The 17,593-nt window shown below is 53.7% G+C and overlaps 1 protein-coding gene across 2 annotated transcripts in view; it reads left to right on the top strand.

The window, feature by feature from the left end:
• Positions 1–17,593, top strand: part of LRP5 (LDL receptor related protein 5) — a 113,498-nt gene that overhangs the window by 63,532 nt on the left and 32,373 nt on the right. For both annotated transcript variants that reach the window (XM_082628425.1, XM_082628424.1), the window contains exons 8-11: positions 8,915–9,131; positions 10,913–11,202; positions 13,965–14,191; positions 15,423–15,607. In XM_082628425.1, coding sequence (XP_082484551.1) covers positions 8,915–9,131; positions 10,913–11,202; positions 13,965–14,191; positions 15,423–15,607 — 919 coding nt within the window. The remainder of the gene's footprint in view (positions 1–8,914; positions 9,132–10,912; positions 11,203–13,964; positions 14,192–15,422; positions 15,608–17,593) is intronic.

The following is a 17,593-nucleotide window of genomic DNA, read 5'->3' as shown; positions in this document are numbered from 1 at the left end:
GTCTGGCCTCACGCAGCAGAATGTTTGCAGGGTTCATCCATGTGGTAGCACGTGTCAGTACTTCATTCCTTCTTATGGCCAAATAATATTCCATTGTATGGAGAGACCACATTCTGTTCATCCATTCATCTGTTGGTGGACATGTGGGTTTCCACCTTTTGGGGATTGTGAATAATACTGTTACGAGCATTTGTGTACAAGTTTTTATTTGAGCATCTGTTTCTAATTCTTTGGGGCACGTACCTAGGAGTGGAATTGCTGGGGCATATACTAGGTTTATCTTTAACTTACCGAGGAACCGTCAGGTGGTCTTCCACAGTCTGCACCACTTTACATTCTCACTAGCAGTGTGCAAGTGTTCTGATGTCAACATATCCTCACTGACACTTGTAAAATTTTCCTATTATTATGGCCATCCCCACGGGTGTGCTGTGGTGTCTGGTGGTTTTGATTTGCATTTTCCTGATGACGAGTGATGTTGAGCATCTTTCCACGTGCCTGTCCCACAATAGTTTTTTTGTTTGTTTGTTTTGTGGTATGCGGGCCTCTCACTGTTGTGGCCTCTCCTGTTGCGGAGCACAGGTTCCGGACACGCAGGCTCAGCGGCCATGGCTCAGGGGCCCAGCTGCTCCGCGGCATATGGGATCTTCCCGGACCAGGGCACGAACCCGTGTCCCCTGCATTGGCAGGCGGACTCCCAACCACTGCGCCACCAGGGAAGCCCCACACAATAGTATTTTGAGGTATGTGGCATCATCCCCATGTGTGGATGAGGCACTGAGGCCCAGGGGACAGTAACCTGCTCAGGGTCATGCAGCAAGTAGGTGCTTTTTGGTTTTCTGCTTTCAGAGTCAATCCACAGACAGAGCCCGAAGCATCAGGCTACTGTACGCAATATAAACATTATCTGCCGTGGTTATGGACAGTAGGATGGACCAAAGTTAGGAGCGGACAGGTGGGGAAGGGAGGAGCATGTTAGAGCTTCAAGGGTAACCAACAGAGGCCCTAAAATGCTGACATCATGGTAGCAGGAGGATGGGGGAGGGGCGTGGCATAAGTGACAAAGTTATTGCCGGCAGAGTACGTGGTGGCTGGTACGGACAGGCTGGGAACATGCGCCACAAGTGTATCACCTGTTGATTTGGAGCTAATCACCAGGAGACCCCAAAAGAGAGACAGAAGAATTGGAAGTGTTTGGGATTCTTTAATCCAGCAAACTTGGGAAACGTGCGGTGACTTTCCTGCCTCACTTCTCTCTTTGGAGCCTTTAATACACTTTAATAAGCAGACCTCCCACGGGGGACTAAACTGCATAAGTGTTCTCAAACTACACGATCTACGGTCCCCTTTCCTTCCGTGCTGTGGCTCCGGTGGCACACACTTTGGGAACGCTGACCTAGGCCACCTGCCCACACGTCCAGAGCTGACCCCAGCTTCGGGGTTAGTGCTGGACTCTCCCTCCGCCCCTGCCCCAGGGAAGCCACTGACATGGACGGACATAGAGGTGGTTCTCCGTGTGAACTCCAAGGGTGGGAAGTGCCCCGATGAACCGCAGGCACATTCAGGTCATGGCAGGTTCCTGGAGTCGAGCCCGGAGCCCAGGGCAGACCCTTCTGGCATTCTTTTCAGTGGTGAAATGCCCCAGGGTGAGCTTCTTGGAGGTGGCCCGAGCATGCCTGGGGATTTGCCCATGTGTCCCTGCTGTGGACACCCTCCCCCCACTCTCGGGCCTCAGGGTTTGCGGCGGAACACCCAGTGTGCTCCAGGTGCTGGGTCACCTTGGTAAATATGCCCAACAGATGCTCCTCTGGTACATGTTACATGAACCTTGGGATCAGGCCACCAGCCCAGGTGCAGAAGGCCCTGCTGGGGTCACGGTGGATTCCAAGGGCTTCGGGGGAACAGCCGAGAGCGAGGGGCCGTGTCTCCTTTCCTGAGGACGCAGTCGGACTCCAGGCCGGGGGGACGGTCAGGGGAGGGCTCTTCCAGGTCAGCACAGCGACGGGACACGCTTCCAGCAGTGGTCACGTCTCTAAGACGTTATGCCCGAGACAGATGCTAAGGGGCCTGAGCGTGTTTCTTGGGCACATCTTGCCGGGTTGCCTTGGATGGGAGAAGAGATTCCATTCCGCGTGGTCGTGCACGCGGCCTGGCTCCGAGCGCAGGCGCCGGCAGAAAGGAGCTCCACGCGGTGTCCACCGGCTTCCCTTTGAAGAGGCATCAGTCAGGTTCCCGCTCCGCCCGCCCGTCCCGAAAAGGACTTCACAGGGCAGCTGTGGCTGATCCCCCGACGAGCTGGGAGGACGACAAAGGTCTGGAGGCCGAGTCCACGAAGTGGGGATTCCTCTGGATGGCGGTCCTGGCACATAGATGGATTTGTGCAACGGAGTCCAGACTGCGGGCAGGGCCGTGCCGCCCTCCAGGTGGGCCTCCTGCCGCCTTGCCTGTGACGGCATCCTGGACAGCAGGTTCAGGCCAGCCTCGGGTCGGCAGCCCCTCGGGGGATTAGCTCGGGGTGGCTCCCCGTCTGGGGGTGGGGGTGGGGGTAGGCCTGGGGCTGGCTCACTCTGGGAGGCAGCCTTGAGGTCCCCTCCCCATCCTCAGGGACCAGGGATGGACCGCCAGGGCAGTCCTGACATGCACAGGTTGGAGCCGTGTGGGGTGGACATGGGTGCAGCCCCCGCCTCTTTCCGCGTCCACAGAGCTGCCTCTGCTCCCTGCTTTCCCACCCTCTTGGGCTGGGGGGTTCCGTGGGACGCCTCCTTAACCCTCTTCCTGAGTCTAGAGCCCTTGCAGTTAGAGGTTCCTGGCCACAGGTGCTCAGCCGTTCCCGTGGCTCCAGCCGCATTCTCAGGACCTGGCCTCTCACCCTTTGCTTGCATGTTTCCCCTCCCCCTCCCTGCCCAGCTAGGCTCCCAACCCAAGAATGGGTCCTCTCCTCCGACCTGCCACAGCTCTTCAGCCTTGTGCCGCAAGATTCAACTTTATTGGTAAAAGTAACTCGGACTCACTGTCTCCCTCTTCTGTCTCTAACTGATGGCCCCTCGGGCCCTGCGCTTCCCTCCTCTCCCTCTGACCAGCTTCCTGGCAGGTGCCGGGCCCATGACAGCCCAGCGTGGATCCTCTCCCACGCAGATTCTTCCATCCAGAGCTCTTTCCTGAGCCCACGTGCCCAGCTGCCCCCAGCCCTCTCCCTCAGAAGCCTGAGTTGCCTCCCGCCACACGCCGTGGTCTCACGTATGGGGGCAGCGCACCTCCTCCACGCCCTGGGCCACACGGTGTAGGGTCTTCCTTTCCAAAACAGCAACATCCTGGTTCCGGCCTGGAGGCTGCCTCTCCCAGCCAGAAGCTGTAAGGCCTTCCACGTCTATCCAGGGCTTGTGCTTTCACTTAGCTATGGAATCATCATCATTATCACCTTTTCACTTGTTTGTGAGTGGCCATGTCTCCCAAAGCACGTGGGAGCTCTCTGAGCTTGAATTGGGGTCTCTGTGCTGATCCCCTAGCAGGGAGTCAGGACACACTGGGTCTGCGTCAGAAGCGGCCTCTCCCTCTTAGTCCCTCCCCGACTTCCCCTCACCGGCCCGTCCTTGCATCCTCCTTTCCCACAGCTGCCTGTCGGATCATCCCTGAGTGGAACTCCTGTCCTGTCATAGCCCACGCTGCCTCTCTCCCTCACCCCCCTCCCCGCCCCTGGGCGAGCATCTGTTCATCCTGCAGCATTCACTGAATGTCACCTCATGCTAGAAAAGCAGCACAGGACAGACCCATGCCCTGGTGGGGTCAGTGTTCTAGAAGAGGAGATATAGACAGCAGTGACCGGGACAACCGCAGCCCGTCGGAGGTGGTCAGTGGTCTAGAGGGATGCCGAGCAGAGAGGAGGAGGGCCCGGGGGCAGGGGTGCGGGCCGTTCAAGCTCCCCTGACAGCACCCTAAGCTGCTTCTCCAGCCACGTTGGTTCTGAAGCCCTGCCTTCTCCTCTCGCTGACTTGTGTATATCCTGTCTATTTCCTTCTGTTTCTAGAGTAGAGGGAGGAATGGTGCCCCTTATTAATCCTGAAATAGGCAAAGCGTTTAAACACCCTTGTGCTCACACAGTGATCAGGCAGGTCCCTGGATGGTGGTTTTAGCCGTTACTGAGTTAGAGCACGGTCGGGCCTTGCCCTTTGTGGACTTGAGCTGTCTTTCTAAAGCTTCCTCCCCAGCTGTTTCCCCACCCGAGGATGGAAGAAACAGAAGTTTCACAGGTCGACCCATAGTCCAGGCTGTTTGGCCCGTCTCTGGGGCAGGAAGTGTCACCTGTGTGTGGCTTGCCTTGTACTCGCTGGAGACCCCAGGGGTCACTTGGGCTCTCTGCAGCCCCCCGATGTCTTACTCGGTCAGGACCATGGGGAGGTTGTGTCCCTTGCAGCTGCCGTCTGCTGGTGGCTGTCTCCTGTCAGAGTAGGCATTCATGGGGAGTACCCGGTGGGGAGTGACACACCCGGTGGAGCAGGCGGGCCAAGGATGAATCACAGCCTGAGAAGTTAAAAATACATCCGTCCCCCTGTTCCTGACATTTCCTGAGTCGATGGAGGTGACTTCCAGCACGAACAGAATAAACACTCATTGCAGGAGTGACAGAATGGCTGTGTGTCCGGGTCCATGAGCCCTGGGGAAGAAGGGTGCAGGGCTTCCGGGCAACGGGGCCACAAGCTGTGCGGGTGTGTAAGATCTTTTTTGTTACGTGAAACAAAATAACCAGAGCAGTTTTAATTTGGGGCTTTGTGTCTGAGTATAATTGTTGCATCAGAGAGCAGAACTCTTTTTTTCTTTAAATTTGTGCTTTCAGAGGGTTAGTCTTGGGCTCTCACCTCTTTGCACGGCCAAGTCATTAGAAACAGAGGATTCAGTGTAAGGCAATTGCACCTCAGGTGGCTTTTTGGGGTCTACTGTTTTGTGGGTGGCCGTGCATGCCCCGCAGCTGTGGGTTCTGCCTCTTGGAGTACAGCTGAGGGTGGGCTTCTCTGGGGTCTGCCCGCCCTTCTGCGCATCACGCAGCTGTTGATCTGCGGGTCGTGTAATGAGCTGGCCAGGGGATGGATGTGGGCTCTGCTTGCCCTGCCTCTCCCCAACTCCAGACCTGGGCTTGGTGTGTGGAGTCAGCCGAGCACAGGAGGACGGAGGCCAAAAGGTCAGAGAGCAAGGCTGGCTGGCACTCGGGCGCCTTTGGCATCTGGCTTGACCATTTTGACATAACTTCCTGGAGTTATCTAGTTTCCTCTCCTGAAAGTCAAGGGCAGGAGAACTTCTTGAGCAGGGGTTGAAACCTATGGACCGGAGGCCAGAATGAGTACTTTTGTGCCACTTTCAAACGCACGGTGGTTTTTACACTTTTTTTTTTTTTTTTTTTTTGCGGCACTGCACAGCGTGTGGGACCTTAGTTCCGTGACCAGGGATTGAACCCAAGCCCTCGGCAGTGAAAGCGCAGAGTCTTAACCACTGGATTGCCAGGGAATTCCCTACATTTTTGAGTGATTGAAAACAATCAGAAGAATGGTATCTCGTGACATGTGAAAATTATATGAACTTCCAATTTTTTTGTTTTTAATTTTTGTTGTTTGCACAAATAAAGTTTTATTGGAACACACTCGCGCTTGTTTTAAGCACCCTCGGTGGCTGCTTTCCCGCGACAGGGACCTTATGGCCTCAAAGCTGAAGGTTTTTACCATCCTTTCCAGAAGCAGCTTGCCAGCCCCTGTCCCCAGCAATCCGCCTCCTGTGCTCTCTGCCGGCTCCCATGTTATCAGGTGGCCCAGATTCGATTCTCTTCTTTCTTGCCTCCGCTCAGGGCCCAGGAAAGGTGGAGGCCCCCGAGTTGGCCCCAGAGGGAGCCTGAGACGGGGGGTTGACACGTGTGTTCCCTGTACACGGGTCCTACTTGTCTGCTCCAGGATTTGGGAAAGGCCTGGTCCAGCAGAGTTACTTCTACAGATATGTTGGATTTGGTCAAGGTGTGTTGAAAGCTGCTGTAAAAAGGCCACTTTGGGATCATTTATTTTTTTTATTTGTTATTTTTTTTTGCGGTACGCGGGCCTCTCACTGTTGTGGCCTCTCCCGTCGCGGAGCACAGGCTCCGGAGGCACAGGCTCAGCGGCCATGGCTCACGGGCCCAGCCGCTCCGCGGCATGTGGGATCCTCCCGGACCGGGGCACGAACCCGTGTCCCCTGCATCGGCAGGCGGACTCTCAACCACTGTGCCACCAGGGATGCCCTGGGATCATTTATTTTCTCAAGTGTTAGAGTCTTGATGTCCTTCCAAGTTGGAGGGCCTGAGAGGTGTTTCATGGGGTCTGTAATCATTCAAAGTGGGATGGGGTGAGGGAGGGGCTTCCGAGGCAGAGGGAGGCCCTGCCAGCCCAGAGCCAAGGTTCTGTCCTTGAGGTGGGTGCCGCCAGCCCGGCCCCGGGGGAGCAGCTCACTGCCTCCTCACTTCGTTCTGGGCAACCAGAGGGTGGGGTGGGGGGGTGGGGACAGATATGGGGGGAGGGATTGCTGCCGGCCAGCGGCTGTCTCCCCGCCCCCCTGTCTGGCCCCGTGTCCTCTGCGGGCTCACTTTCATCCTTCCTAAGCTGGGGCACATGTACTTCCTCCCCTCAGTCAATAGAACATGCACTTATTTATGTCTGGAATTGAGTTGTTAAAGGAAATAAAGAAAATATGGACATAGAGAAGGATGAGAAAAATCTCTTCAAGAGATGCTGTTGACATTTTGGTATATGAAAGGTGGAGTCTTGGGGCTTCCCTGGTGGCATAGTGGTTGAGAGTCCGTCTGCCGATGCAGGGGACACGGGTGCATGCCCCAGTCCGGGGGGATCCCACGTGCCGCGGAGCGGCTGGGCCCGTGAGCCATGGCCGCTGAGCCTGCACGTCCGGAGCCTGTGCTCCGCAACGGTAGAGGCCACAACAGTGAGAGGCCAGCGTACCGCAAAAAAAAAAAAAAAAAGGTGGAGTCTTTATTTTCCAGATGTGGATGTTTTCTTTATAGCGATCGTGTCCTACATCTACCATTCTGCCCGCCGCCCTCCCCCCCCGCCCAGTGCCCAGCCCTGGTTATTCTTTGTCAAGGAAGGAGCAGGGGTTTGCGCCCTGCCTCTTATGGGCTGTGTGTTCTTAGAGACACTCTTTCTCTCGCTGTGCACCTCCTCGGTGATAATCCCAGGCGAGACCCCCTCCCCAGGTCTGAGTTCTGTGCACAGCGTGTGTTCATCGCCTTTATGTGCCTTCCTCTTGTGGGGCCAAAGCCGGAACCAGCACCCTGGACCAGTTTGGAAGATTAATCTATCACCTGCCCTGTATGGCTAACCAGTGGGCCAGGCGTGGTGCCCAGAGCTCCGTGTGGAGATCCTACAGCCCGAGGTCTGCACTCCAGCTCATGGCACAGGACATGGTCCCATCCGGTGTTCTCATCTGGGCTGCTCATTGGAGCCACCTGTGGGGAGCTGCTTTCAGGACTCTTACCTGGCCTTCCAGTTTTGGTGTAATTGCCCCAGGTTGAGGCCCAGCCACTGTTCTTTGGTTAAGTTCCCAGGGTGACTTTATTTATTTTTTTAATATTTATTTATTTATTTGGCTGCACTGGGTCTTAGTTGCAACACGCGGAATCTTCATGGTGGCATGCTGGATCTTTAGTTGTGGCTTGCGGGCTCTTAGTTGAGGCATGTGGGATCTAGTTCCCTGACCAGGGATCAAACCCAGGCCCCCTGTGTTAGGAACGTGGAGTCTTAACCGCTGGACCACCAGGGAAGTCCCTCCAGGGTGACTTTAGCTGCTACCCTCAGTTACAGGTGGAGAGGTTGAGGTCCATGTGGGATGCAGAGGGACTTGGCTGTGGGGCAGAGCTGGGGTGGGACCCCTGGCTGCAGGGCCCAGAGCTGCCTGCCACTCCTGGCTGAGCCTGCAGTTTTGCCCTGTGCTGTCCAACAACAGAGGACCGAAGTCTTTTCTGCTCAGCACACACCCGATCTGTCTTATGTGTTTGCCACCTGCAGAACTGAAGGTTTGTAGCCTTTCTGATGAGCTGGAAATGTAATCTGGTGCAGGAGGCCTGTTGAGACTTGCCTTTAATTCATCATGTCTCTTTCATCCTGGCTTGAGAGCCCCAGAGTTTGGATGTTACATTTTTATCTTCTTTTTCACATCAGCTCCTACCGGGTCATTCGTCATCACAACCACATCTTATCCTGTTTGTGTGTTTCAGTTGGTTAAGGCCGTTTTTATGTTTGACAGTATTTTTCTCCTCTGTGGCTTTTGTGGTTGATGCTTTTAATCAGTGCTGACTCTTCAAGAAAAAGATTTAGCTTTTACATCTCAGAGTAAACAGCCACTAGTGTGTCTGGTGTTGGAAAGCATCTTAGAGCTGTAGGCTCAGACTTAGACCCAGAAGCTTCCCCAGCGTTCACCTGGTGCTGACGGAGCAAGAAATGAGTCCACAGACAAGTGGGAGGCTTTGCCCAGGGCTTGCGATTCGTTGGCTGTCCAGCCTTTTTGAACTGAGCTCCGTGTCAAGGGTGTGAGCTGGTACCTCTCTGTTCTACATCTTGGCAGACATTGCTCATCAGTGAGCCCATCCTGGGTCAGAGACCCACACCTTGGTATTCCAGGCAGCTACTGCTAGTCGATCAGCAATGGTGAGAGAGAGGACACGTGTTTGTCTCGCCTGCCCCTCTCAGCCCAGCATCCACCCCCAGGTAGGAGAGGCAGTGGGGAAGAGCCCCTGAATGGCCCCATCACTGAAAACATCACTCATCCAGCTGCCCCAGTGAGCCGTGGCTTTGTTAGGTGGCCTCGCCAGGTGCAGATGCTGCTGGGGCCCGTCCTGTTCCAGGCAGTTCAGGCCCGAGGCTGGTTCAGCCCCACGTCTGCCATCCTGCAGGTGATCAACATCGACGGGACAAAGAGGCGGACACTCCTGGAGGACAAGCTCCCACACATTTTCGGGTTCACGCTGCTGGGGGACTTCATCTACTGGACCGACTGGCAGCGGCGCAGCATCGAGCGCGTGCACAAGGTCAAGGCGAGCCGGGACGTCATCATCGACCAGCTGCCCGACCTGATGGGACTCAAGGCCGTGAACGTGGCCAAGGCCGTCGGTGAGTCGGGTCAGCCTCCATCCATGGGTCAACCATGCCACAGGCTCGTGGCTGCCCTTTTGGTCCACAGGCAACCCAGTTGGAGGCCAAAGCTGGGGGTGTAAGTGCCCGGCTGGGGCACCACTCTGGGGCTGGACAGCACAGGAGATGGTGAGAATATTGGTCCAGGACCAGTGGCATGGGGGTGGGGTATCGACCAGGCATGGTGACTGGGCACTGCTTGCTATAATTGTTCTCACGGTGGCTGACACTTGCGGAGCGCCTGCTGCGTGCCAGGCTGTGGCTAAGTGCCTTAGTGCCCAGAGCAGCCCTCTACGCAAATTACGATGTGGCCCTATTTGCGCTGGGGAGAGGGTGGCAAAGCCGTGTAGCTAATGTGTGGTCAAGCTCAGGACTCAGGCCCGGGTCTGCCTCGACCTCGTGGCTGGGCTGGGCTGTGATCGTTGTCCAGTGTGACAGGCTGGACCCTCAAGCACATACCTTTTATCTGAAAGCCAGGATCTGCAGAAAGCTCCCTTAACACAAGGATTTGTCTCTTTATAAATATTCCCAGTGCAGGTCGACAGGCTACACTGGGGACAGTGGTGTCCCGCTGTGGTGGGAGGACAGATGGGGGGACGGGGCTGTGGGCTCTGTGGCGGCAGGGACCCTGTCCCCAGCTGGGGCCCAGCACCGAGTACTGCACCTACACATCAGAGACACTCAGCAAGCCTTTGCTGGAGGGAGGGAGGGAGGAAGGACCAGAGAGGCCCCAGTGCTTGCCCTTAAGTCTAGTGGGTGAGACACCCCTTAGTTAGCTCTGCTGCCTGGCTGGTGACTACAGTTGAGGTGTTAGAGGGATGCCTGGCTTTAAAATATGAGGGAGGGCATTTGAGCTTGGAATTTAGGAGCAGGTGGCAGTCAGGGTTTACCCGGCAGAAGGGACAGCTGAGCAAAGGCCTGGAGGTGAGGCCATGGGCGGAGACCCTGGGGGGATCTAGTGCATCTTGGTCTCCGGGAGAGGCCTTTAGTCACACCCTGCACTCCTGAGACAAGGCGATGGAATCAACACACTTAGTTTACCAGCCGCCTTTGAAAACACGCTCATCATCCACTGTGGAACGTGAGGTCCACCAGTTAGTGAGTGTCTGAAAAACAAGAAATAAAACCCTAGAGATAAGAAAATGATATATCCATTGGGTGTGATTTAAAGTTGAGAAATTGGACCCCACCCTCCCTCTTTCTCTCTCATGTAGGGATTTACTGGGAAAGATGGGGGAGAGGATTCTTTTTCTAGCTGAAATACTTAACACTAAATTAAAGCCAATTTTAACAGCACTGCAGCAGATGAGTGAGACTAACGGCCTGGCCAAAAATACACGAATGCTAAGTACAGTCTGCTACAATAAGAAAGAGGCGCCTTTGGCCGTCCTGGGTGCATCCGAGTTCGAGGGCACCGAGAGTGCCGGAAACGGGAGGAGGAACTGTCTGGGTGGCGTCTCGGGCTGCGGTTCCCGTCAGCGGGCAGGGAGTCCAGGCCTGGCGGGGTGGGGGGCAGGGGGTGCGGTTGTCCCCAGGTCGCCATGAGGATGGAGGAGTCCAAGTGCGGCGATGCCCTGGGCCCAGAGCCAGCCGTTGTTATGTGCCTTCCCCGTGCCTGGGGAGGCCCTGGGTTTCCATCCACCCACCTGCTGTCCCTGCGTGACGTCTGGCAGAAACGAAGCCTCGTACAACCGTGGAGCCACTGCCCACCCGCTCTTTGCTGGGCCTCTGGCGTCTAGAGCCTGTGTCTTTCCGTCCAGGGACCAACCCGTGTGCGGACAAGAATGGGGGCTGCAGCCACCTGTGCTTCTTCACGCCCCGCGCCGCCAAGTGCGGCTGCCCCATCGGCCTGGAGCTTCTGAGTGACATGAAGACCTGCATCGTCCCCGAGGCCTTCCTCGTGTTCACCAGCCGGGCCGCCATCCACAGGATCTCCCTGGACACCAATAACAACGACGTGGCCATCCCGCTCACGGGCGTCAAGGAGGCCTCTGCGCTGGACTTTGACGTGTCCAACCATCACATCTACTGGACTGACGTCAGCCTGAAGGTACGGCAGCTGGGCGTCCTCCCCGTGCACCTTTCCCGTGAATACCTACCCGGTGATGGTATCACCTCAGAGGCTGAAAAAAGGTTTTCTTCCTTTTAAAAAAAAAAAAAAAATTTATTTATTTGGCTGTGTGGGGTCTTAGTTGTGGCATGCGAACTCCTAGTTGCGGCATGCATGTGGGATCTAGTTCCCCAACCAGGGATCAACCCCGGGCCCCCAGCATTGGGAGCATGGAGTCCCATCCACTGCGCCACCAGGGAAGTCCCTTGTTTTTTTAATGGTTAGTTAAAATTGAAGTTTAGTTGCTGTACAATGTAAGTTACAGGTGCACAATAGAAGTGAGTCACAATTTTTAAAGGTTATACTCCATTTATAGTTATTATAAAATACTGGCTACATTCCCCATGTTGTACAATATATCCTTGTAGCTTATTTTGTACCTAATAGATTGTGCCTCTTACTCTCCTACCGTGACGTTGCCCCTCCCCCTTCCCTCTCCCCACTGGTAACCACCGTATCTGTGAATCTGCTTCTTTTTTGTTATATTCACTAGTTTGTTGTATTTTTTAGGTTGCACATATAAGTGATATCGTACAGTATTTGTTTTTCTCTGTCTGAATTATTGCACTTAGCATAATACCCTCCCAGTCCATCCATGTTGTTGCAGATGGCAACATTTCATTCTTTTTTATGGCTGAGTAGTATTCCCTTGTAGAAAAAGTTTTGGTTTTTTTTTAAAAGAACTATAGGGAATTCCCTGGCGGTCCAGTGGTTAGGACTGTGCACTTCCACTGCAGGGGGCACGGGTTCGATCCTTGGTCGGGGAACTAAGATCCCACAAGCTACACAGTGCTGCCAAAAAAATAAATAAATTTTAAAAAATTAAAAAAATAAAAGAACTATAATATTTATTGTAACTTGATTCACACCATTAGAACATTAGTGAACCTGTGTTAATAAATAAGCACGAATGATTACAATGATCAGGTCCAGTGGACACACAGGTAGCCATTTCTAGAGTGATTGTGTGTCCGTGTATTTTTCGATTCACCCCACCCACTCCCTCACGAGTGCCCATTTACTTAGCAAGCTCTTCCTTTGTTCCGGGTGCTAACATAAACATCCTGGATGAATACAGGAAAGCCTCTTTCATCTTCTAAAGCAGGGTTTGGCATACTGGTCCGTGGGCTGGCCTCCGTGTTTTGTCAATAAAGTTTTATTGGGTCACACTGGTGCCCATTTGCTCATGGATCGTCTGCACCTGCTTTTGTGCCACTAGGTTGTGACAGATCCAAATGTCCTGTGACACCTGAAATATTTACAGAAAAGGTCTGCTGACCCCTGTTCTAAAGCACTGGACAACTCAAACAGTTTAATCACCTATCTTTTATTCTACTGTTGGTATTACATGGCTCTTAAAGATGTTTCTGATTTTAAAAGTCACAGGGTTCATTGTAGAAAGAGAGAAAAGTATATTATACAGAAAAGTATAAAGAAGAAAATAAAAACACCCACATCCCCGTCATCCGAAGTCAGCCACTGATGTCATTTTAGTGTATTTCCTTTGAGTTTTTCCCTATGTTAGTATTTCTCATAATCAGTCATATGCTATGTAGAATTCTGTATCCTGGATTTTTTCACATCACATTATAACAGGTATTTTATCAGCCTGTTACAAACTCTTTAACATAATTCTTTAAACGTGTAAAATATTCCAGTGCACATATATTCCTTATCATACTTAACTGTTCTCTTATTTTATTTTATTTATTTTTTATTTTTTATTTTTTTTGTGGTACGCGGGCCTCTCACTGTTGTGGCCTCTCCCGTTGCGGAGCACAGGCTCCGGACGCGCAGGCTCAGCGGCCATGGCTCACGGGCCCAGCCGCTTCGGGGCATGTGGGATCTTCCTGGACTGGGGCACAAACCTGTGTCCCCTGCATCGGCAGGCGGACTCTGAACCACTGCGCCACCAGGGAAGCCCCGTTCCCTTATTTTAAATGTTCTTCCATTTTTTTCCGACTCTAAATGATACCATGGTAACAAGCATCTCTGTGGGTAAAGCCTCTTTTGTGTTTTCATTCCTATGGATAAAGTTTCAGGAGGAAGATTACTGGGTGAAAGGATACAGTGATTTCTTTTTTTTAAGGTTACAACTATTTTGAAGGGTCATGATACATATATATATATATATATATAATATAGCTTATATATACTGATATATTTTTCATAATTATATACTATTATATAAAATATTTTTACATATTTTTAAATGAAGTACATAGTTTATATATATATTACCAAATTGTTTCTTCTAAAAAGGTTGTATTTTGCTGCTTTTCAAATGTTCCTTCAAAAACTCAAATGTCGAGGGCTTCCCTGGTGGTGCAGTGGTTGAGAGTCCGCCTGCCAATGCAGGGGACATGGGTTCGGGCCCCGGTCCGGGAAGATGCCACGTGCCGTGGAGCGGCTGGGCCCATGAGCCATGGCCGCTGAGCCGGCGCGACCAGAGCCTGTGCTTGGCAATGGGAGAGGCCACAACAGTGAGAGGCCCGCGTACTGCAAAAACAAAAACAAAAACAAACAAACAAACAAAACTCAAATGTTGGGAAAAAATTAAAATAAAATATAAAAAAAATAAAAAGAATAAAAACTCGAATGTTGATGATTTGGTCCCAAATGTGATCAGTAGTTGCTCCAGGAGACATCTGCAAAAACTCTGGTTTCTAACCAGTGTCCCTTTCCTCCTCACCTGCTCCCAGACCATCAGCCGAGCCTTCATGAATGGGAGCTCCGTGGAGCACGTGATCGAGTTTGGCCTCGACTACCCAGAAGGCATGGCCGTCGACTGGATGGGCAAGAACCTCTACTGGGCGGACACCGGGACCAACAGGATCGAAGTGGCCCGGCTGGATGGGCAGTTCCGGCAGGTCCTCGTGTGGAGGGATCTGGACAACCCGAGGTCGCTGGCCCTGGACCCCACCAAAGGGTAGGGACCGTTTTTGTCCAGCAGGCGTGTCCCCGTCACCTCTCTACACCAGCCAGTGCGTTGATGACCCGAGGCTGCGGCAGCCGGCTGCCCACCTGGCACTCTGCGGTTAGAGCAGTAATGACCGCTACTAGCTTTGAGGTGGCCGGGGCCGGCGGGACCCTTGGAGGTCATCTGGTTCATTGAGGAGACACTGAGGCCCAGAGCAGAAGGCAGGAAGAGAAGCCTCTGTATCAGGCACCGCATTGGGTGCTCCCAGAGGGGTCATCTCATCTGGGCATCCAGGGGCCCTGTGAGGGGTGGGTGATTTTACAGATGCAGAAACTGAGGCTCAGAGAAGCTCAGTGATTTACTGAAGGTCACATAACTGGTTAGAGCAGGGCTGGGCCAGGAAGTCCCATGAGTCCTTTCTAGGCTCCTGTCCTGGGCTTCTCCCCTCCTGCTTCTTGCTGGCCACTTAGCGGCGGTTTAAAACCCACCTTGCAAGGCACATGCTTTTATGTGTCAGGCAGCCTGGGGGCCCTGCCCTGGGGCCAGTCTTCCTCTGCACTCAGTGCTCAACCCTTAAAGCATCAGAGGTGTGTAGGGAGCACTCCAAACCCTGCCTGCCGCGTGCTCTTTCAGGGAAGGGAAGATTTCGGCAGAACAAAAAGAAAGGTCCAGGTTTTAGCGAAAGAACCAGTAAAACGTACACAGTTCTGGAATGGGGATTCCTTCCCCGGAGCCACTGCTGAAGAGCGAGGAAGGAGGACCCGTTGGTGGAGACGGCACAGCTGAGTTCGAGTCCTGACCCTACGATGCCTGTTTGCCTCAGCGTCTTGTTTTCTACCTTCTTGGAGGAGAGGAGACTGTACGCCCCGATTTGCCCACGTTCTTCCTGCCCGTCCCGGTCACCCTGGCATCCTGTCCGGCTTAGTTAGCGTTTGTCCCTGACACAGGTGTCCCAGCCTGGATGTCGTGTTGCACAGTCACTCCGTCTGTGCACCCGAATGAGAATATCAGGGCTTTGCTTGCAGGGGGGCTGCTGTGGGACCCCAGGAGGCAGGATGTAGCTCCGTGACTGCTCCCAGAGGGACGGTGGGGTGGAGGGGGCTCCCAGGGCCTCACCCCTTCCCTACTTCCTGCAGGGATGCCATCGGCACAGCCGAGGAGATGTGGCAGGTGTGCTCCCTGCCCTGCCGTAAGGGTGGCCGTGCCTGAGCCTGCCCCGCCCTGCTCCCATGTCTTCCAGCTACATCTACTGGACCGAGTGGGGCGGCAAGCCCAGGATCGTGCGGGCCTTCATGGACGGGACCAACTGCATGACGCTGGTGGACAAGGTGGGCCGGGCCAACGACCTCACCATTGACTACGCCGACCAGCGTCTCTACTGGACGGACCTAGACACCAACATGATTGAGTCATCCAACATGCTGGGTGAGGGCCGGTGGGTCCTGCCGCGAGGGGGCATCCCTGCCCCAGGTGTTGGCCACGCTCAGCCCCCATGGCACTGTGCCCTTGGGCCCGTGAGGCCCAAGCCCCACAGGAGGTGCGGCCACGCCCTGGGTGCTGACCCAGCCTTGCCCCCTCCTGAGGGTTGTCCTTTTCTGTCCCTGGTGCTATTGCTGTAGATGTGTCAATAGAGACCCCAGTGACAGCTGTTTCCTACACAACAGCTGAGAGCCGGGTCCCGGCCAACCCCGTGCCAGGATTCTAATTTGACCCTACACCACATAGCGTAGGTTTTCGTTGATGGCGAAACTGAGGCCCAGGGAGGTCGTGGGACTTCTGTTAAGGTCACAGAGTGCCACTCAGACCCCAGGGCCACGTGCTACAGCTCCATCTGACCCTGAATACCTACTGGGTGCTAGGCATTGTTCTGGGACCACTCAACACCTGGGATTAGGTTAAAAACAAAAACAAAAAAGCCCTCGCTCCAAGCCACCCAGCAGTGGGGGCAGGATTTGAGCCTAGAAATCATATGACTCTGGACTTCTTGCAGGGGGTGGTTATATTAGCTCTCCTGGGTGATATCACATGATGGGGCTGCCCTGTGCAACCAAGAGAATTTGGCTTCCTTCCTAATCGCTGCTGCCGCTGCCACCTGTGGTGGGTGTGGTTGGGCCCATTTTACAGATGAGGAAACTGAGGCATAGATGGGCTGAACGGCTTGTCCCCAGGTACTGTGTGAGCAGAGCCAGGACTAGAAGCCCAGTGGCCTGGTTTCTGCTTGCGGCGGGCTGCACCCACCCTGCATGCTGACTGTCCTGGTGTATGAGGCCAAGAGCAAGGCTTGAATGTGTCTTTGAGACTGCCATCCCCAGCCCCACAGGGAATTACAAGAGGCTGCTGCCGGGTGGGAAACCAGTCACAGCACAGCTGTGGTTGCCCGAAATAATTAAGCTCCCTGATTACCCCAGAGTAAAGACATGCTCGGAGGAAAAGCAGCGAAAGCCCTGGAAACCCCCTCGACTCTGCAGGTTGAGGGTGGTCGTGTGCGTCCAGCCAGGCCGTTTCCAGCCATATTCCCACTGAATGGCGTAGACGTGTAGGGAGCACTTCGTTAATAACAGGGGAGGCCCCGGGCAAGGGAAAGGTGGGAATGTTGCCTGGAGTGGTGCGAGTGGGCGTGGAGTGTGAACCTGGGGCCTCGTCATCCTGGTTGCAGTCTTGGCCTTGCCACTTGCTGTGTGACTTGAGCCAGGTGACTTAACCTTTCTGTGCCTCGGTTCTCTAATGCCGATGGTCCCTTCCTCTTACAGCTGCTGCTTTGAGAACTAACTGAAAGGATAAGAGTGAAGGCACTTCTCATCAAGCCTGGAGCACAGTCACTGCCCTCTGAGTGTTTAGTTAATGATCGTTGTTGTTGGAAAAGTCCACTACGAGTCCCAGTCCAGGGCCCGGGGTGGAGTGGGGGCGGGCAGCGTGTGCGTGACAGAGGCAGTCAGGGAACACCTTTATTTCAGAACTATCTTTTATCTAATGATAAAATAATCAACTTAGAAATTTTCTAAAAATGCAGAAAAACAGGAAGAGAAATTTTAATTATCCATAATTTCACCGGTCAGTAATAATGTATATTCACCTGTTGGATTTTTTTTTCTTTTTTTTTTTTTTTTTGTGGTACGTGGGCCTCTCACTGTTGTGGCCTCTCCCGTTGCAGAGCACAGGCTCCGGACGCGCAGGCTCAGTGGCCATGGCTCACGGGCCCAGCCGCTCCGCGACATGTGGGATCTTCCCGGACCGGGGCACGAACCCGCATCCCCTGCATTGGCAGGCAGACTCTTAACCACTGCGCCACCAGGGAAGCCCACACCTGTTGGCATATTTCTTTCCAGTCTGAAAACTTTTTTTTTGATTGTTTTTTTAAGCAAATATTTTTAGCTGTTCATCTTTGAAGATTTTTTTCACTTTTTTCCTTTT

This window comes from Mesoplodon mirus (genome assembly GCF_964341445.2).
Source record: "Mesoplodon mirus genome assembly, chromosome: 7".
NCBI lineage: Eukaryota > Metazoa > Chordata > Mammalia > Artiodactyla > Ziphiidae > Mesoplodon > Mesoplodon mirus.
The sequence above is the reverse complement of the archived record's forward strand: the minus strand, read 5'-3'. Positions and strand labels throughout refer to the sequence as shown.